Here is a 22,852-nt window from a genome sequence, read left to right as displayed (position 1 = left end):
GAGTTCCCGAAGTCTAGGGATGTTGGAGAATTCCAATAAAAACAAACAGAAAGAGAAGAAGGAATTACTAATGTTCACTTATTCGATTCACGTCCAGAGTGGAAATCAATCCAGCGAATACAATCGGTATTTGCTCTTTTTGTTGTTTTCAGTCTGCAAACGATATATAATTAAGTTTCCCACCAACCATATGGACTATGTTTCCTTTACATTGAAATGAATAGGGTGGGATAATGATATGACAATGTAACTTACGTGATTTACATGATTAATATAAGTTACATAATTTAGCTATAGCAGACAGGTAGACAAATAAAATGGGTTTGGGCAGAAGATGAACTGCAGCAGAGCAGAAACAGTGTTGAATTCAGTGAATACTGGGCAGAACAGAAAATAATGCCTTCTTGCACCCCTGGTGAATCCCATTTCTCCCTCATCTATAGCCTAAGGAATGGCTCCTGACAGAGGACAACAAAGGGTAGAGGTTGTTGAAATGTTACTCTCACAGACATCACTTTTATCAGCTGTACACCTCAAGAAAATGACAAAGGAGATGCTTAGAGAAAACGATTATAGAACATAAACATTTAAAAAAGTCACTGGGGTCCTAATGATTAAACTGCAATATTTACAAAAAAGAGCTGTCAAAGGGGAAGTGATACTATTCATGACAAAGTGCCTATAACAAAAGCATAACTGGGATGATAATGAAGAAGGGGGAAAATGGTTAAGATGACTAAGGTGAAGTCTGACTCCATCTTTGAAAGGTATTTTAGTTCAGCCTGAACCACCTTGTTATTATTATCACACATTTATGATAGGGTGGATCACTGTCATGTAGTGAATTCATTTTGAAAAGTCAACACTTGCATACAAATGAACTCTTAATGAAATAGTCTCAAAAAGGCAGACACAGCTATGCATAGGTGGCAACTTATATACATACATATAAGAAGTCATCTAATTGTCTGATTTCCCAACAACTCTTTAACCCATGCAAATTGAACAGCATCCTTGGAAGTACTTCTTTGCATCACCGTAGTGACAAGATCTAAGATCTGACAGGCCATCATTAAATTAAATGAAACAAGGAATTGGCTCCTTCTACTCCCCCCACCCCGGCTTTTGCCCTAACTGAAAGTATTTGAGTTGGCACTGAAAGTGCAATTCAAGGTTAATTAAAGGAGGTTCTACTCACGCAAAGCAAGTTCAGAAATTTCACGGAAAACCCAAAACAATATTGATGAGTTTCTTTTCTTTTTTTAAAAAATCAACTCACTTCCAGTTAATGAAAGTCCTCCTGTAGGGGTCATCTGAAAAATATTTGTACTCGGTGAAGTATGTGGCTGCATACAGGCCAGTTCAGAGACCAACTATTTGCATCTAATGCTATTCTCAAAAACACGCTTAAGAAGAGCTTTACTAGATCAGGCCAAGGCCCATCTAATCCAGCATCCAGTTCTCACAGTGGCCAATCAGATGCCTATGGGAAACCCACAAACAGAACAGGAGCAGAACAGGCTCTCTCCGCACCTGTGCTCTTCATAGGAAGATAGGAAGCTGCCTTACACTAAGTTAGACCATTGGTCAATCTAGTTCAATATTGTTTACACTGACTGGCAGTGGCTTTCCAGGGTTTCAGGCAGGAGTCTCTCCCAGCCCTACCTGGAAATGCCGGAGATTGAACCAGCATTTCTGGCAGATGCTCTACCACTGAGCCTTTCCTCAATGTTGTGCCAACAAGGAGAAAAATATTTGCTGCTATCAATCAGGGCTGTGGAGTCGGTACATCAAACCTTCGACTCCGACTCCTCTATTTTTCTACTGTCCGACTCTAACTCCAACTCCTTCATAAATGGCAAATGTATATTATTTATTTATTTATTTTATTATTTGATTTATGTCCCGCCCTTCCTCCCAACAGGAGCCTAGGGCAGCAAACAGAAATGCTAAAAACACTTTAAGACATCATAAAAAGACCTTAAAATACATTAAAACAAAAAAATTATTAATTTTATTTTGAAGCCAGAGTTGGTCCATTTCTACCGACTCCGACTCCACCCAAAATTGCTTCCGACTCTGACTCCACGACTCCGACTCCACAGCCCTGCTATCAATGTTTCTCTTTTAAATCTACTGGTAGGTTTGCCCATCAGGCTGTATATCATTTTTAAGTCTCATGAAAAGCAAGTGAAAAGAGTTCTTAAATCCCATAAAAGATGTGCACATAAACTTAGGAGAACATTTTAGAATACATACACCAGAGATAAAGTCTTGTTCCCAGATTGGTTTGGCTTATTTATGCATATTTATCTGTTAGAAGCAAGGCTGGTAAACATATCTCGGCAATTCAAATTATGCTTAAAGATTTCCCCCCCTGTTAAATCAAAAAGTGAAATCTGCCATCTCTTTTTGCCAAAGAGATTGGGGAAAAAACCTTCCTTATTTGAAAGCACGTACGTCATATCTATAGTATATCAATAGTTTAAGGCAATCTGGAAGATTTGTACTTATCATTTAGAACAGGATTGTTACACTCTATGACTGACAGGAGAATTAAAAGATTTGGAGTAGCTGAGGAGGTTTTAGAAATGTTAATGACCTTGCTTGGACTTTTCTTCTTCCCCTGCCCCACACTCTTCCTGTCAGGACGCTGACAAAGATGGCAAAATATTTTTTTAAATGTTTCAAAAGGATAAATGCCACAGTCCTTTGGAAAAGGGAATTTAGAATGCAGGTTATGAAACACAAGGCAAGTTAGGGGAGCAGAGAATGCGCAATTAGCTTTTTTGAAGCTGGCATTCAAAAACAGGAACTGAGCAGAAAAAACAGACAGGCTTTTGTGCATTGTGGGGTTTTGATGAGACCTTTTGCAGCTGCCATAGGAGGTACCAGTGGGCACACTGGTGCCCATGGGCAGTGGTTTAGTGACGGCTCTCAAAATCTGCACACAACCCCAAGGAGACAGGACAAGAGGAGAGGAAGCTTTTGCCAGTCGGGTGCTGTGCTATATAAGCAGTTCTACTTTTTCATACTAGCACATCTAATGGCAGGTTCCCAGATGATTTCTAGTCCAACTCTACTTACACCACTGCTGGAAGTTTCCCTGTCCCCTTTTCAGTGTACACACTCTGTCCTCAGATCCAAATCCCTCTAGCTCCAAAAAGGGTTCTTAAAGTAAGAATATACTTTTCTTTTTCACTGCCTGCTCATTCCCAATAAAAATTACAGAGGCCAATCAGACACCACAGACAATAAATCAATAGGAGGCTTCTGTTCTAAACCTTATCGATGAAGGAAATACATAGAGATAAGTATCAAGTAGGGATGGGCAAGAAATTCAATTCAGTTCTCATTTCAAGCCTAATTTATCAAATTTGCACGTTCTGAAACAATATGAGAACAGAAACACAGCCATTCTTGGAGATTCGCACTTCTTTGAATTTTACAATGCAGTTCGCCAACCAAACAATGTTTACAAGAATGCATATGTTAGGGGAAAGTGTGCGTGAAAATGAATCTATGAGTGAAAATAACATACAAAAATGCATTATTTGACAAAATATACAGAAACGTGCACATTGCTCAAAACTGCCTACAAGAATGTGTTCATTAAGTGAAACTCGCACTAAAATGCTGGAAAATTTTCATGAGGCTTTTTTTTTAAAAAAAAATTGCAAATTGGTGCGGAAATATGGAGAACCAAATATGGAGAACCAAAGACTGAAAAAATGAGAAGCTGAGAGAACAGAAATGGTCAGGTTTCTTCACCCCTAGTATCAAGTAATGCATTTAGCTTATAAACTATAACAAAGTAAGAAAGGGGCAGTATTAATGATCAAGGATGAAAAATTTGTTCAAGTTTACTCTGCCAGTAAAAAAGGGCTGATGGGAGGGTGGAAAGCACTTGGGAACCTCTAAATGACGAAGCCATTGTTAAGCTAAAAGAGGATGGAATGCCTTCTAACACACTTTCCCTGACATTTCCACACAATAAAATATAAGGGTCAATGGTACTGAAACAAACAGAGGCAGTTCCACTCATTTGCACTTGTGAAAGCAAGTGACCCAAGCTATTATTGCCATCTTAGGCACTTTTTGTTCTTAATATCCAGATGCAGCAGCCTTTAAAAAAAATTATTTTGAAGAAATGACTGTGGCCACCTTGTTCACATTTCTTTTCTTCGGCATTTTCACTTCATAAAGCTGCAGTCAATGTGTTTTTGTGTGTGGTGAGAAGGGAGTGACATTTCCAGTGGTGGTCTTGTCCACAGCCTACATTGGTGGCTCAAGTAGTCTCAGGATTAGGTCTTTGTGTGTAATGAAAGGATATGAAAAGTCAGTTATTTAAACTCAGTCAAGCTGTTGATTTTGGGGATAAAAAAGGGGGTTTTCAATTCAGCTTGCTTCAATAAATCACTGGCCTTTTTTTCTCTCCAAGGACAGCTGCAGATAGCACACAATGTTCCCCCAGAAACAAAGCAAAGTTTTGAGGTGGACTTTTTTAAAAAAACCAAAAACCTCAACATTGCAAAAGGGAAAAAATGAAATTAAAGTTCATGGACAAAATATTTTCAAATTTCTAAATTCCTCTGGTCTAGAAACTGAACAAGATAATCTGTCATATGAATGATAATTTACTTGTAACAATTTAAAAAATGATAAAAATGATTTTTATCAATATATAACATCCAAAGACAGAGATGGAGTTAGCAAGGAGAAATGAATGGATTAATATATTTGCATAATTTATAAGACAATATTTTTCAAAGTGGCTACCTGGAATCACAACATCAATATTAAAGCTGTCAAGGATCCACCTACCCAGTTCTTTTCAATAAAGTTTAAGGCTGCAGTCCTAAATACTAGGGAATGACTCCCATTAAAAACAGGATCTTTGTGAGTATAAAACACACAATGTTTAAAAACAGACACAAATCTTTCATTAGTAAATATGTAAATAAGCGTTTTATAAAAAATCTCTAGAGTAGCCCGATTGGAAGCAAGTCCTACAGGGTACAACGATGTAACAACTTATCACAGAATAAGCTCCCGTGAACTCAGTGGGGCTTACTTCTGAGTAGGTACGTACAGGGATTGCATTCCAGTAAAACTGCCTGATTCCTCAAATCAATAATACATGCATACAGCATAGCAATGTCATCAGGGATCTTTATTTTTTTCCCCTAAAAATATATACCCTAACTCTGAAAAGTATAAAAGCATCACTATGCTATTTACAGGTTTGCTTTTCTTTCTCCAGTGTTCACCTTGAAGTCTTCTAAGGCCTAGATAGGGTCAGATTTATTTGTGCAGAACTGAAACATGCAACCGCTACCAAAGCAAAAAGGCTGGAATGCTTCTAAATGACCCTGCAATAACTTGAAAATGGACCACTTCTTCAATGCAAATCCTCTCAAGAAAAGCTTCTGCACACAAAGTGAGAGGAACCAGTTACTGCATTGTTTATTGAGTTTCACTTGATTCCTCCTGACAACCATTTGAACAATGACTGTTGGGAAATGTCCCTCAAAGAATCAGCAACAATGGTCGAGGCTCAGAGCTTTTATACTTCGTTAATACTGATTTCTTTCTCTTCTCTCTTCTTTTTTTTAAGAAGAAGAAAATATTTCTTCCTGAAGGGATTAGAGGACGTCTTATAAAAAGACACCTGCAAACAAAACAAGTGACAAAAGATCTTCATCATATTAAGTAAGAGTTATCCTTTGTACAAAGCTGGGCTTCTCCAGACAGAAATAAATCAGCAACCCTTCACAATTCAACTGCAAATACATCAACTAAAATCCGTTCTACCAATAATCAGGTGAAAAACAGGGAGGAGGGATAAACAAATTCAAGCCTAGCAGCATTGCTCTCAGGCATCTGAAAATATTTGAGAAGTGTGGAAGGGCAATATTAAAACAACCCTGAATGAGCCACTCACATGGCAGTATACAACATGACCCTTGCTGACAAGGACTGAGGGATCTGAATGGGGAGCTTCATGACTTGAGGTTGGGATGTAGCTTAGCAAACTATGAATGCCTGTGTCCCCTTAGAGCCCCCTTCAGGCACAGAAGGAAACAAGAGTCTTCAACATAGGCGACAGTGATTGGCAGGCTATATGAAATCTGTGGATTGGCCACAGATTTATTGATATTGGGTAAAAGGGAGCCCTGGTTAGCATTAAGCTTGGTGCAGATGTAACCTAAATTATAATTAAGGTAAGGGAAAGGGCTGGGGATGGGAATGGCTTGGAGTAGAGTACATACAACCCCACAACCTACTCCTGCTTTGTTTACCATGATAAAGAGAGGGAGAGCATGAAGTTTCCATTGGCCGTTTAAGTCAAATACAAGGAACAGTATTTGGCTCATAGTAGGAAAAATTATTTGGTCTGAAGACAAAACAGGGACCTGGTTTGCATATTAGAGCAAGGTGTTGGGAAAAATTTGTTGTATTAAAGTATACATTCCCATGGTAGAAAATCATTGGTCTAAGCAAAAAAAAAAGTGAATGCTTTGAACTGTGTGCTCCTTTGCCACACACACCTGTTTTCAGAGCTGTTGTAACAACTTACCAGGTTGTAAATCTTGTATGAGATGTTTGTTAGATACAAAAATTAAACAGCCAACCATGCCCAACAAGCACTCACATGTCCAAAGACACCAATTTGCAGTACAAAGGGCACGTTGCCATGCAGTACTGCGTAACTGTAATAATGTTTGAAGAAGGCAAGCATATGAATAGAAATAAAATGGCCAATAAATTTTGCCTAGTAGTTTAAGTTTTCTGCACAACAGATTTTCTTGCATGTTTCAATATGCCTGCCTGTATTGTTTAAAAGCTTAATATATTGGGGGGGGAGGTAAAATTCAAAAAGAAAAGGAGCTTATAAAGCAGATGAAAAAATTGCTACTTTTCTAAAATCCTTAGACTGCAAAGCCTTTGAAAAGCAGGCCAAAACTCACCAAAAATGTTTGGAGTTTTTTCTTCTTGTCTATTAATGACAAGATTAGTTTAAAAGAAAAAGAAAGGATTCTATGGGGACACATCCTATGGCGATTTTTTATACTTTAGGAGCAGCAGGATGTTACAGTATGTTGTAACAACCAAGTAAACATTACTATTTTAAAATCTGGATTAAAATTAACAATTTCATCTGCTTTCTGAATATGTCGTCTATTGTTGGATAAGTGGCTGCCGAGTACAGCAGGGATGGCTAACTTCTATCCCTCCAGATGTTGCTAGACTACAACTCCCATAATCTCTGACCATTGGAAATGTTGGCTGGGGCTGATGAGAGTTGGAGTCCAACAGGTTAGCCAACCCTGCAATCTAGGATACTACACGCTGGCGCAAATGTACTGTAGCACAGAATTACATTCATTTCAATTACTGTAGAATTAGGTGGTGGAATGATCACACCTGTCAAGTCCGTGAGCACGGCAGCTAGAGTGGTAAAAATCCATCCTTCATGTAGATTATCAATATTGAAGCCCAATGCAGCAGCCTTCACTAACACAATAAACATTTTGAGGTTTGCTCTTTTCCTTTCTTCTGCTGCTTGATGAGCCTAAAGTGACTAACACCAGCGAAACCCATTTTGTCTCCATTATATTTGGGAAGGTTCACTCTTGATTTAGGTAATGACTAAGCCCTGGTCCATATCTTGCCAAAATGGAGCTCCTCTTCTTCACACACTGCTCTTTCATCTTCTACTACATAAACTGCCTCTAGTATAGTACTGAATACTGCAACAACTATTGGCGGGTCACTAACATCCTCTCTTTCTGGGCAAGAGATTCGAGTGAGAGGTTGCTTTACAACTCCAGGGATTGTTGGATCTAAGTCTGACGATCCAGATACATGTCAATCTGGTTTGGGGACTGGGTTTGGCACAGAAATCTCTTGATTAACTTGATGGATGATCTATGCTGGGAGAGTCAGGGATCTCCTGGTAGCCATCAATACCAGTGACGAGGGTCAGCTCTAAGTTTCTGTGGACCTTTGGCAAGAATATCAGCAAGTTGCCTTGCTGAAGAAAATTGGATAGGTTCAAAAAGCAATTTCGGAGACACTGTGTGTATGTGTAGGGGGACTACTGATAGGAAAAGCGTAAAAACAGAGTGTTGCTTGCCTGATACCTCTGAAATCAGGTCTATCATGTGTGTTCTCCCAACCCCTGTGTGAGGCAGATTGCAATTGTTCCTGTATTATACTTGGTGAACTGAAGCTAAATGATAATGACTTGTTCAAGACATGACCATAAATTCAGAGGAGAAATTTATACTGAAGGATTCCAAGCAAAGATGGATGCTGGGTCTCACAAAAGCTGGATTGACCTACAGTTGTTCTTGTCTTCCTATGTAATATACCCCAAATGTTTCAGTAACAGTTGTTCTTGTCTTCCTATATAATATATATCGGAACAACCTACAGTTGCTCTTGTCTTCCTATGTAATATACCCCAAATGTTTCAGTAACAGTGCACTCTTATACACAGTTACTCATGAATAAGTCCCACTGAGTTCACTGGGGCTTACTCCCACATAATTGTGTAGGACTGCAGCCTAAGCTCTGCCCTATGTACATCTTTCATTGTACTGCATTAGAACTCACTACCCCCAGAAGACCCCCTTTAGGATGCACACCTTAACGTGGTGAGGGGGTTTGAGAGTGTTGAAAAAGCTGAGAGCAATACTGTCAGGAGTCTAGACCAAGAGGCTAGACTCCTAGCAGGGGCACCCAAGGCGGAATGGTCAAAGCTGAGATTCCAGACTAAGATGCATCCAAACTCAGAGGAAGGCAATGGTAAACCACCTCTCAATACCTCTTACCACGAAAACCCTATGAACAGAGTATCCAAAATGCAACACAAGATAGTGCTGGAAGATGACACCCCCAGGTCAGAAGGCACGCAACAAGCTACTGTACAAGTAGCGCTGTGACTAATGATGCAGCCGGGTCAAAGCGGACAGGAAGCCCAGAGGCTGATGCGCACAGATGCAAAAAGAGAGTCCGGAGTTGTACGACGCACACAATAGGAACATGGAATGTGAGAAGCATGAACCAGGGAAAGTTAGAAATTGTCAAGCAAGAAATGGAACATATCAACATTACAAAACTTGGCATGAGTGAATTAAAATGAACGCGAATGGGACATTTTGAATCAGGCAACTCAAAAATATTTTATGCAGGAAATGAGAAATTAAGAAGAAATGGGGTTGCTCTAATAGTGAGAAGTGATGTAGCAAAAGCAATTAGGAGTTACAACACAAGGTCTGAGCGAGCGATATCAATGAGATTAAAAGGGAAACCTATTAACATAACCATCATCGAAGTCTATGCTCCAATGGCAAAAGCAGAAGAAGAGGAATTGGAGAGATTTTACGCAGAAGTACAGGAGGAAATTGATCACACACCAAAACAAGATGTGCTGATAATCATGGGGGACTGGAATGCAAAACTAGGGAACAGAGAAGAACTAGAAATTGTGGGAAAATGGGGCTTAGGAGATAGAAATGAAGCAGGAGAAAGACTTATTTAATTCTATGAAGCCAATAATTTGTTTCTCGCAAACACATTTTGTGAGCAACCAAAAAGACGACTGTACACATGGACATCACCAAATGGTCAATATAGGAATCAAATTGATTATATAATTGGAAGCAGAAGATGGAGAAGTTCCATACTTTGTGCAAAAACAAGACCAGGAGCAGACTGCGGTACAGATCATGAACTTGCCATATCGAAAATCAGAGTAAAGTTAAGGAAGAACAACAAAGCAATCATAATGCCAAAATACAATTTAAATAACATCCCAGAAGAATATAAAGATCAAATAAGGAACAGATTTGAGGTTTTAAACTTAGTTGATAGAGAACCAGAAGAACCATGGAGTGAAGTCAGAGACATTATCAGGGAAGAATGCAAAAAGACAATACCTCTCGTTAAAAAGAAAGACCTCAATGGATGACTGAAGAAACTCTTAAAATGGTTAAAGAGAGAAGGAAAGCAACAGCAAAAGGAGATAGAAACATGGTCAGAACAGATGGCATACCAACAGAGTTGCTACAGGCTACTGAGACTGAATCTGTCCAAATTTTGATAAAAATTTGTCAAGAAATATGGAAAACTAAACAATGGCCCACAGACTGGAAGAGTTTAATATATATCCTAATTCCAAAGATAGGGGATCCTAGGGAATGCAGTAATTATCGAACTATTGCCTTAATATCCCATGCAAGTAAAGTAATGCTCAAGATTCTACAACAAAGGCTCTTACCATATATGGAGCAAGAAATGCCAGACGTCCAAGCTGGATTTAGAAAGGGAGGAGGCACCAGAGATCATATCACAAGCATACATTGGATAACGGAACAGACCAAGGAATTTCAGAAGAAAATCACCCTGTGCTTTATAGATTACAGCACAGCCTTTGACTGCATAAATCATGAAAAACTATGGAATGCTTTAAAAGAAATGGGGGTGCCACAGCATCTGATTGTCCTGATGCGCAACCTATACTCTGCACAAGAGGCTACTGTAAGAACAGAATATGGAGAAACCGATTAGTTCCCCATCGGAAAGGGTGTGAGACAGGGTGTATTTTATCACCCTATTTATTTAATCTATACACAGAACATACCATACGGAAAGCAGGTTTGGACCAAGATGAAGGAGGTGTGAAAATTGGAGGGAGAAATATCAATAATTTAAGATATGCAGACGATACCATACCAGCAGAAACCAGTAATGATTTGAAACGAATGCTGATTAAAGTTAAAGAGGAAAGCACAAAAGCAGGATTACAGCTGAACATCAAAAAGACTAAAGTAATGACAACAGAAGATTTATGAAACTTTAAAGTTGACAATGAGGACATTGAACTTGTCAAGGATTATCAATACCTCGGCACAGTCATTAACCAAAGTGGAGACAATAGTCAAGAAATCAGAAGGCTAGGACTGGGGAGGGCAGCTATGAGAGAACTAGAAAAAGTCCTCAAATGCAAAGATGTGTCATTGCACACTAAAGTCAGGATCATTCAGACCATGGTATTCCCGATCTCTGTGTATGGATGTGAAAGTTGGACAGTGAAAAGAGAGAAAAATCAACTCATTTGAAATGTGTTGGAGAGCTTTGCGCATACCATGGACTGCGAAAAAGACAAGTAATTGGGTGTTAGAACAAACTAAACCAGAACTGTCACTAGAAACTAAAATGATGAAACTGAGGTTATCATACTTTGGACACATAATGAGAAGACATGATTCACTAGAAAAGACAATAATGCTGGGGAAAACAGAAGGGAGTAGAAAAAGAGGAAGACCAAACAAGAGGTGGATTGATTCCATAAAGGAAGCCACAGACCTGAACTTACAATATCTGAACATGGTGGTTCATGACAGATGCTATCGGAGGTCACTGATTCATAGCATTGCCATAAGTCATAATCGACTTGAAGGCACATAACAACAACAACCTCCAGAAGAACAAAACAGAAAATTAAGCTTCTAATTTAGCTTTTCACACACCTCCTTTGTGACATTTTGATATTCAATACAAAGTTCAATTGCCTTTCCTTTTTGTGGAGAGTAACTGGGCAGGGGGCAGCATCAAAGAAAGCAGCTCGCTGGGACACCATGCCCAACAAACAATATGCAACACAGCTGATGATGTCTCCTCTCTTCCTCTTGGGCTGCCCAGGACTGGCTGCTCAGTTTAGCAATAGCAAGGATCACAGGAAGTACCCTCACTAGCAGCAATCTGGACCAACACTCCCAGAACACAGCTCGCAGCTCAGCAGTAGTGGCTGCTGTCTCCTCTCATTCTCCTCTTGCTGCATGAACTGGATGCACAAGCACGGCTAGGATTATCCTGTACTCAGAAACTTCCAGTTTTAAAACAGCCCGAACCCAGACAAGTTTCAAGTGCAGTGGTGGGCAGGCATATGGGTCAGCAGGTAGGACCTCACATGTTGGGGATTAGCGATAGGCCTTCCTGAGGGCATGGACTGTCAGCATCCGTCCAACAATGACAGTCACAGGCATCAGCACTGACAGTGACTGTAGTATGTTCTTGAAGAAGCTCTCTGGGAGAGGGAACACTGCATGGGCATGGGCACCTCTGCCTAGAAAACAGATTTGAAAAGACGGTGCTGGGAGGTTACTACTCAACCTATGGCACCTGTTCTATAGCAGGAGTAGCTAACCTCCCAGTTAAGGGGCCTGACCTGTCACCCCGCAAGCAGGTTTTTCTGGATTCCTCCCATCAGAACCCAACCAATTTTGGCAGCAATGGCAAAACTGAGCACCTTTTACCAACTGAGGGTGGCGCACCAGATGCAACCCTTCTTAGACAGTGACAGCCTAACCACAATTATTCATGCTGTAATGGATTGTACACAGGGGTGGCCTTTGAAGACTGCTTATAAACTGCAGTTAGTTCAAAATACAATCTCTAGATCAATTACGGGGACAGGCAATGGCCACATATCTTATCAGTGCTTAAGCAACTGCACTGGCCCCTGGTGTGTTTTTGCTTACAAATTTAAAATGATGGTGTTTGTCTTTAAAGCTCTAAATGGCTCTAAATACCTGAAGGATTTCCTTCTCCAACACAAATATAATCCATGGAGGCCTCCCTCTGGTGGTGGAGGCACCCAGAAGTAAGGTAGATAGTGACCAGGGAGAAGGTTTTTTGGGGGGGGGGTCAGTGATGGCACTTGGCTTGTGGAATGCTCTTTCTACGAAGTTTCATTTGCCATCTGGTGACTTCTTAACACCAGGCAAATACCTTTTTATTTTTCCAGATGTTTTAGGGCTCAATTTTGTTTTGCTATTTTATTACCTATTACCTAGTGGAGTCTATTGTTGTTTTATTATGAGATGGATTGTATCGAAAATCAGAGAACCTGATTTTTGCTAACTGTTCCTATGTGCTGCAGCCCTCTACATATCCCACCGTTTTCTGTGAGGGAAACCCTAACCTACCAGAGCAACTCAGGTGTATAAGACAGATTGGCAGAAATATGGATGCACCAAACATGCACAAGTGCTTTCTGCTAAGGAAAAAACACGATTGGATTCAACCCTCTCTTACTTGCATACCATCCTGCACAATTGTTTTTTAATTTAAGGGGAGGATGTCAATTCTTAAATAAATAAATTACAACGGGTGCCCAATTAATGCAATTCTTCCCACTCGGAAGAAGTTGTAGGGGTGTGTGTGGGGAGGAGTGGTATATATCAAGGGCATTGGCAAGGTATCTGTTTCATACATGGTATCATCTATATGGTGAATGGGAGGGGGTATACCCACTCAAATATCACACAAAGAGGGACACTGGGCCCACAGCCGTAAACAAGGCCAGATGACAATGTATGAAAGTTGACTCACATGTTCTGTTTCCTCCATAGCTTCCTGAAAAAGGTACTGCTTCAGAATCCATTGAAAAACCAATGCATTGCCACAAATTAATCCATCAGCGCTTACCTGACACTGACATCTTTTGTGCTTAGAAAACCTTTTCTGTATTTATAACAACTTCTTTCTTTTGTTCTCATTGCAGCTATTATTTTCAGGCCTATTATAGCTAATCACTTCTTTGTAAATAGCCACACCCGTTTTAATCCACAACAGTATGGTAAACACTGGCTTCTTTGAGGAAGTACATGCATAATTAGGTTAATCAGCGATATCTTTTCATGTGAGCTGATTGTTTCTTTACTGTGGACATATTTCATAACACTGCAGCACACTTGCCAAATGGCTCGAAGGCAAACTAGGTGCAACTTACCAAGCATGTAGCTACTGCGTACTGAAACCTTGACATAATGGTAAGGTGCAGGGAACCACTCCTACCTGCCACTTATTACTCATTCTCCCACCCCCACCCCGCACTCCAAGTTTTGACTACACCCTTCTTAAACAGCTCCTTTCATTAAAACTGACTGAAACACTGACAATATATCCACCGATTAAATAATCAAACCTTAGATTCTCAAACCTAAATACTTAATCAAACTCCACAATAGTCTCCATTAATTTACCTGCACAAAGTCCAGAAATGTTAATGGAAGTAAGTCATCCAGGTGGCCAATATCTTTGGAGAAACGATTTAGAATTCTTCCTATAAAAAAATATGATTTGAGAAAAATTGAAGCATTTTAGCAGTGGTGTTGTTTTGTTCCTAACTTAAAAGGAAAAAGGGGGGGGGAAGAAAAGAAAGCAGGCAGCACAATCCTATACATTTTTATTTGGAAGTAAGTCCCGCTATATTCAATTGGTTTTACTCCCTGAGAAGTGTGCACATGCTTGTAGCTTTAAAGACACAATTTATTACCATTTCATGAGCAAGCCAATACAATAGAAAAGAAAATAGCTGACACTTCCAACTCAAGCAATCTGTTTGGGCCTAAATATATTAAGCTTTGCTCCATGGGATAAATACCTCTTTGCATGTTCAACAGTTGCACTGAATATTTCAAGTTATTTGAAAAGCATGCTAAGTTTCATGATGGTTCTTACAAGTCTCTCCAACAGCATAGAGCTGCTGAGCAAAAGCGGTACACCTGCCTCACCACCAGTACATTATGAGATAAATGGAAGCAAGATTGAGCCCATGTGTCTGGATAACACTTTCATTAATTATGGATCCTTTAGATTTCTTAAGACTGAAATTTCTTAGTCTTTCTTAAAGACAGCAAAACATTTGGGTGTACACCAATCAAGTTGCAGGTGTTTCCGGAATAAAATGTCTGTTTTGTTGATCTCCAAAACATAGGGACGTACAACGGCTAATCTCTACTACAATTATCTTCATGCTGATCTTTAGTACAATAAACTATAAAATGATGAGATTTCTGATTGCATATGGCTGTGTGGCAAAATGTCTACCACTCTAGAGGATGTTAACAGTCTCCCAGCTTACTATGGGATCACACAGCATGGTAAGTTACAAATCGATAAATAGCCTTATATGTTTACAAAAGTGTCTAATATTATGATCACAAAAGAAAACCACAAAGATATGCAGGTTTGTCAACCTGCAAAAGCCTTTACTTCTCTCTTCTGCAGCTACTCTTGAACCACCTTGAAGTAAGTTAGGGATGGCTAAACCTGTTGCTAGACAGCATCCCTTGGCCACGCTGGCCAGTGCTGATGGGATCCAACAGCATTTGGAGGTTAGCCATTCCTGTATAAGCTTTACAGATATGCACCCATAAATTGAATTAAGCTACTTCCTGTCATTTTATATCTCACTTTTATTCATGTAATTCTCTGCTCCCACACTTGTCATTATGTGTAATCTAGCTTTGTTTCAAGCTGCTTCCTGGAATGTCTCCAGAATGTGAGACACACACTGGGCTATGGGATCTGGGTCAAATGTATGTCCGTAATGCAATAAAAGGGCCATCATGATTCCTGCATTAGTGGGGCCCTTGTTCAACCTGCATTGAGTTTAGGTTAGGTTAAAAGGGCTAGGAAACGATGACAAACCAGTCTAGATATATATTCAAGCCACTTAATATCCATTTGATAGCTTTCCTTTGATCTCTTTGTCCCATCCAGTCCTGCAGCTATGCAAATAGAGATTAGGACCAATAGTCCTAATTAAATTTCATAAACCTCCCTGTGTCCATCTGCATGTTAATTAAAACTCATTATGGGCAAGATAATTTCCAATAAACATTCTTGTATAACTATGTTCCACATAAAGGAAGGGGTCAATCTGAATGTGGTATCATACAAAATAGCCTTTTATATAAAAGGCTGTTCCCCTAACTAGAGATGGGTGAGAGAGCAGTTGCCATGGTGTTCTCACCAGGGCTGTGGAGTCGGTATGCCAGACCTTCGACTCCGACTCTATTTTTCTACTGTTCGACTACAACTCCTTCATAAATTGCAAATGTATATTAACTAGTAATAACACATTTACTGTAGTAAAATGGTAGCACAAGGCATTTCATCACCACCACGTGAATCCAGAGCTTGGAAAAGTTACTTTTTTGAACTACAACTCCCACGAGCCCAATCCCTGGAGTTGTAGTTTTAAAAAGTAACTTTTCCAAGCTCTGGATTCAACTGGTGGTGATGAAATGCCTTGTGCTACCATTTTACTACAGTAAATGTGTTATTACTAGTTAATATACATTTGCCATTTATGAAGGAGTCGGAGTTGGAGCATTTCCAAAATTGCTCCCGACTCCGACTCCACAGCCCTGTCTCTCACCCAACAGTGTTTTTGAACTCCAACTTCCATCACCTCCAATCAGCATGGCTAATAGTCAGGGTGTTATAATTCAGCAACATCTGAAGCTACACTGGCTATCCCTGGGGTAGCCATACTATCTGTACCTCTGTTTTCACATAGATGCCGTTATCAGGAGTCGCCAACCTTTTGGAGCCAGTGAGCACACTTGGAATTTTGAGAAAGTGCCATGTGCACTAGTCACAAAATGGCTGTCATGGACTAACACAAAATGGCTATAACATCTAAAAGCAGAAAACTAAACAAGACTATAAAATGGTGCAGCCATTCCCCTCTCATCAGCTACCCCCAACAATGGGAAAAAGGCTCTTACATCAGGCACCACCAAGCTTGCTCACAGAGAGACTTTCTTTGCATCTCTCCAGGAAGGGTGGGTGTTTTGTCCTGGCATCCAAAAAAATATGGGCATGATTAAGGGGTATGTTCTGAGAAGAGGTTAAGCCAGTGCAAATAGGAACTCAGCAGGAAAAAAGCAGAGTCTCTCATGCACTGTGGAATTCTGAGGGGATATTTACTGAGACCTTGTGTAGGTGGCCAGAGGAATTACAGGTGGGCCCACTAGCAAACCAGAGGAGGGGAACAGGATCCACAGGCCACGTCAATAGGTGGGCAGCCAGTCATCTGATATTGGAATAGTCATCATCACACCAAAGGAAAGAACTGGGAATGCACTTAAAATACACTCTGGATTCTTCTTCATTTTAGCCATGGATTGAAGTTTCCTCCATCTGACATTATATATAATGTCAAGTTCAGAAAAGGTGGGTGTGGGTTGTCCAAAACGGCCTGGGAGGCCTGGTTAGGCCCACAGCCTGGAGGTTCCCCATCACTACTACAGAGAGAGCAGCACTTTAAAGGATCTTAAAGCAGGGGTGACTAACCTGTAGCCCTCCAGATGTTGCTGGATGAGTTTCCATCCTCCCCCACCATTAGCAACCCTTCTGGGCCTGATGGGAATTGGGAATCCAACAACACCTGGAGGACCACAGGTTAGCCACCCATGACTTAATCATTATTAGGCAGGTTTATAGGTACACAGACTTCACCTTGCTTTCAGGTTTGCCTGAGACTGGGCTAAGGACCCATTCCTGGAGACAAATATGTGGTAAGGTTCTGGCACTTAACCGGTGCGAAAAACAATTTCCATGAACAGACAGCAGGTTTTGAGAAGGCAGCAAAAAGCGGTTTGCTATCTGTCTATTTAGTTGTCAGCAATGAAGCTAGTACAATGAGAATGCATTATGTTTCATTTTGTTTCTCATACACCTTAAACTTTATATATTTTATTTAAATGAGCCTTTCCCTGTGTTTATTATTATAGTGATTTGTCCTGTGTTATTCACAAGCTCTGGCCTACTCATGTAAACCTCCAATGCTGGTTTTTATACTACTTCAGAAACCAGGGATGGGAACATGTGGCCCTCCAGATGTTTGGCTACAACTCCCATCAACCCTGCCTACTGGCCATGCTGGCTGGGACCACTAGAATCCAGCAACATGCGGGTTATTATTATTATGTATTGCATTTATATACCGCCCCATAGCCAAAGCTCTCTGGGTGGTTTACAACAATTAAAAACATTAAAAACAAATATACAAATTTAAGAAACACATTAAGAAAACAATTTAAAAACACATGCTAAAATGCCTGGGAGAAGAGGAAAGTCTTGACCTGGCACCAAAAAGATAACAGTGTTGGCGCCAGGCGTACCTCATCAGGAAGATCATTCCTTAATTTGGGGGCCACCACTGAGAAGGCCCTCTCCCTCGTTCCGAGCCTCCCTCCGAGTAGGCACCCAGAGAAGGGCCTTTGATGTTGAGTGTAGTATACGGGTGGGTTCGTGTCGGGCAGGGCTGTGGAGTCGGAGTCGGGAGCAATTTTGGGTGGAGTCGGAGTCGGGGGTGGAGTCGGTAGAAATGTACCAACTGACTCTGACTCCGATTCCGACTCCTTCATAAATGGCAAATGTATATTAACTAGTAATAACACATTTACTGTAGTAAAATGGTAGCACAAGGCATTTCATCACCACCAGTTGAATCCAGAGCTTGGAAAAGTTACTTTTTAAAACTACAACTCCCATCAGCCCCAGGGATTGGGCTCGTGGGAGTTGTAGTTCAAAAAAGTAACTTTTCCAAGCTCTGGATTCACATGGTGGTGATGAAATGCCTTGTGCTACCATTTTACTACAGTACATGTGTTATTACTAGTAAATATACATTTGCCATTTATGAAGGAGTTGGAGTCAGAGTCGAAGGTCTGGAATACCGACTCCACAGCCCTGGTGTCGGCAGAGGCATTCCATCAGGTATTGTGGTCCCAAGCCATGTAAGGCTTTATAGGTTAAAATCAGCACCTTGAATCGAGCTCGGAAACATACAGGCAGCCAATGCAAGCGGCCACAGGTTGTCTATCCTCAACTTAAGCCACAGTTTTTAGCATGGTAGGCTGATGCGTAGACTTCATGTCAATTCCAGGTATTCCTATGATTGCATTGATCAATACTCTTATATATCTGGAAACAAATATGCAGTCAGACGGAGGTGCATACCAAGTGTGATATTGCCAGAGTGAAAGGTTAGTCTCTTCCAGGAGTGGAGAACTGTTGGCCCTCCACATGTTGCTGAACTACAACTCCCATCAGCCCTAGCAAGCATGCCCGGGATGATGGGAGTTGCAGCAAGCATGGCCAAGGATGATGGGAATTGTAGTTCAGCAACATCTGGAGGGCCAACGGTTCCCCACACCTGGTCTATTCCTATTAGTGTGTGTAAAAAGTCACACAAGCAAAGTCTGAATATGAGAAACCTGTTGATCACCTAGAACAGGTCCTTTCAAGAAGCAATTCAGGTTTTGCCTTTTTGGTGTCCATACAGATCTCATTTTAGTTACATCTCCTGGGAGTACAGCATGTTCAAAGCTCTATGATTCTATATTAAGAGGAATGCAATTTCTTGCAATGTTACGAGTTACCTTTTTCTCATTTCATATTTGGTACAGCCTTATTCAACAAGTTTTTCCAAATGTAGAAACCTTGCTAGTTGGAGGTACAGATGCATAAGTGGGGAGGGGGAAAAAACCACTAGTTCATCTTTAGTTAACCGCTTCATTTCCAGTACCAGGAATGACTGAGTGGTAAAATAAAATATGCAATTTCTTCATCAAGAAAATAAAACCAGCTGCAATTACTGAAGAGAACAAGAAGTTTGGCTTACTATGTTGTGCAAACCAGGACACCAGCAGCAATAGCAAAGTGTTGTTATGGGCAGGTTCTCAAGGTATGGGCAGGTTCACGTGGAAGCCATTGGTCTATCTAAAACCTTGGTTCCAAACCTTAGAAACTCCAAAAGCCAGATCCAAATCTTTGAATTATACACAAAAACAAATTGGATGCCAGTGAAAATCTTTTAACACTTGCAAGTTGCTTTCCAATAAGGAAGTCGCAGTAGCCAACTACCAACTGAAATTTCCAAATAATCTTCAATGGCAGCCCCACACACAATGTGTTGCAGTAATCTAACCTGGGCGTAAGTAACACTTACTTAGGGTTCTGCTCTTTCATAATTACAAGGTTAAACTATCTAGTTGTGTGCTCTTTGGAACCAGGCCAGCATCTAAGGGTATGTAGGGTCCCATACAGTATATGACAGAATGAATTGCTGAAGCATCATGAACTCTGGAAAACCTTCACACTCTGCCAATGAGTCCTATTTGCTCACCCAAACTGTAGAAGCCAACATGGTTACTCACAACTACTTGGGAATTCAGTTTCACTTTGTAATTTAGAGACAGGGCCTGGGGTGCTGGAGAGCAGACACAAATTAGTAATGAAATGTTCACAAAACTATGTCACAAAGCAGTTTTGCCCTTTGAAGTCTCAGTCCTGAGAGCATCTTGGGCTTTGTTGCTAGTTTTTCTCACAAGTTCCTGTCTCATTCTGCAAAAGGTTGCTTGAGGAGTTTTTGAAAAGGGATTTTTTCCCAACACACATTAGAGACACGTATCTCACCCCTGTCCAAAAATGTTTCAAAGTTTGGAATAAATGAGCTTTATGAGATAAGCACAGTAAAAGCACCGTCTTGGCTCTCTAACCCAAAACAAACATACACAAGTGTTGCATAAAGTAACATCTACAGTTATGACAACTGCTAATGAGTGCCAGAATAATATAATTTCACTTTAGAGCCAAGCTAGTATCAACCCAGCCAATAGCTACACTAATAATTTCACAAGGAAGATTATTTATATGCAGTATTCACATTTTAAAATAACTACTTAGTTCTCATGGGTAATCAAGTTGCTAATCAACTCCAACAAACTGTAGCTTTCGTGCCTGCCTTGTGATGTTATGTTGAGTAATGCATGTTGAAAAAAGAGTGCTTTGCCAGAGCTTTTAATAGGGAGAAAAAACAGTTTCGCATTAATCAAGAAAGTGGGGGCGGGGAGGAGAATCAGCTTTAAGAAATTATTTTAAAGAGATTTTGTAAAATAAAAGTGAAAGCATCTTTTAATCTAATTCAGATGTTCATTCTAGATAACAATTCAGTAGAATCATATGACTCAGAAAGAAATGATACATGAAAATAGCTAAAACATGAAAGCAACCAGGATTCCAATGATACGCCTTTAGGAAAGCCCTGCCCTAGAGAAAGAACAGACATAGAAGGAATAGACAATGCTTCACTCAAGGAAAAGAAGCAAAACAAATAATGAAGGCTATGACTAGGATGTAAACAGCACCTTATCCAGGCCTAGAGCACTCCAATGCATTCACAAATTTGCATATTTCCTCCTCCAGCTTAGCACCTCACACTATTATCAAATGGCACTCAGGAGCAGGAATGTAAAGATCAATTTTTGATTCTCTCAGTTCTCCACATTCTGCAGCAATTTGAGATTATTTTTAAAAAAATACTCATGAACATTCTTCAGAATTTTAGTGTGAATTTCTCCAAATAAACACATTTTTGTAGACAGTTTTGACTAATGAAGACATTTCTGCAAGCAATTTCTCCTAATATAATGCATTTTTGTATGTTATTTTCACTAATATATTAATTTTATGCTCATTTCCCTATAATATATGTATTTTTGTAAACACTAGTTGGTTGGAGAACTGCATCACAAAATTCAGATAAGTACAAATTTGGAAGGATTGCTGTTTTGGTTCAAATGTTATTTCAGAAAGAGAAGATTTAATACATTTGGCTTTAAATGCAAACTGAATTCAATTTCTTTGCTATCCCTACTCAGGAGGGTTCCCCATTCTGGAGTGACTTTTTAAGAGTTGCAGTATGAATCAGAAACCCAGGGGGACATTCAATGGCATGCCACTTAAGATGTTTAAATATTGGTTAAATATAATCGAGGGGGAGTTGATGCTAAGATTAAGCATCACCTTTTTCCAATTGTGCCTGAATTTCACAAAAGAAAGAAGCACCTCCTCTGTTCTTACACTGCACTGCGTTGCACCATTAAAGTAAGTGTGATGTTCTGAATAGAGCTGAACTTAGACCAGGAAATCTCAACGAGTAACACTATCACGTTTGCTCTTCCTAACCTAATTTATAGGTATGTGTGAAGATAAAAGGGGCAGGATGGGTGGGATGGAACTCGTGTACAAAACCACGAGTTCTTTAAAGAAAGAGTGTGATAAAAGTGTAACAATCAGAAGAAACTGCACTATATTCAAAGGAAGTTTTCAAAATTCAGGATAAGTACATGCACAGGGATTGATCGAATTCTATTGTGACTTTACAGCCTGTGGCACACATAAGGAACACATGAACTTTAATAGCTGGATTTTCCAGCAATAAATTTAAACAGGCATAGGGATAGAATCCTTTCTCAATTGCTGCCTCCATTTTCATTATAGGGAAATCTGATTATTTAAATGCACACATGCTGCTGGCACTGCAGTATACATATTTTGCCATTTAAAAACTGAAGAAGTCAGGTCCTGCTTACAGGCTCCCCATATGTATAGTTGGCCACTATGAGAACAGGATGCTGGACTTAGATGTCCTTTAGCATAATCCAGCAAGGCTCTTCTTATGTACTTCCTGTAACAAAGCTGACAGTGTGATACAAAAGTGTGCAAATAAGCCACTTTTTCTGTCACTTCCCCCCCCCAAATAATAAAAGCTGGTTTCTGCCTGTTTTCTAAAATGTTTTTAACAACGAGGGGAGGGGAGGATGAGAAGACGAGGGTATTTATTTTGAAGCCACAGTTGCTAGGGATATGTTTTTTTGAAGAAAAAACCCCCTAAATGTAGAGGATCCTGACAAATTCTTCACTATTCCACAGATGAATAACCTATTTCCCTACTGCCACTTGAAAAAAAGAAGTTTCCTGGATTTCTGCCAGATATATTTCATTTATTTATTTATATTGGGGGTGTTTGACCCTTCAAGCAGCACATGCTCTAAAGTTTTAGGGTATTTTCAAACACTCACCTCCCCCCATGGAGTGTGCATTAGCTTCCTTGTGCAACATACCGGTTCCACAGTTCTATGGATGTTATTACATTGAATAACTTAATCAGAACATACACACTGTACTTAAGATTTCT

General features: G+C 40.0%; 1 protein-coding gene across 4 annotated transcripts in view; it reads right to left on the bottom strand.

Annotated features, from left to right (window-relative positions):
* Positions 1-22,852, bottom strand: part of ABCC4 (ATP binding cassette subfamily C member 4 (PEL blood group)) — a 205,346-nt gene that overhangs the window by 66,811 nt on the left and 115,683 nt on the right. For 3 of the 4 annotated variants that reach the window (XM_061630098.1, XM_061630099.1, XM_061630100.1), the window contains one exon: positions 14,058-14,137. In XM_061630098.1, the coding sequence (XP_061486082.1) occupies positions 14,058-14,137 (80 nt within the window). Of the gene's footprint in view, positions 1-5,501; positions 5,672-14,057; positions 14,138-22,852 lie in introns of those variants that run through there. The other variant, XM_061630101.1, reaches the window with a different exon arrangement.

Source organism: Rhineura floridana, chromosome 5 (genome assembly GCF_030035675.1).
Source record: "Rhineura floridana isolate rRhiFlo1 chromosome 5, rRhiFlo1.hap2, whole genome shotgun sequence".
Taxonomy (NCBI): domain Eukaryota; kingdom Metazoa; phylum Chordata; class Lepidosauria; order Squamata; family Rhineuridae; genus Rhineura; species Rhineura floridana.
The sequence above is the reverse complement of the archived record's forward strand: the minus strand, read 5'-3'. Positions and strand labels throughout refer to the sequence as shown.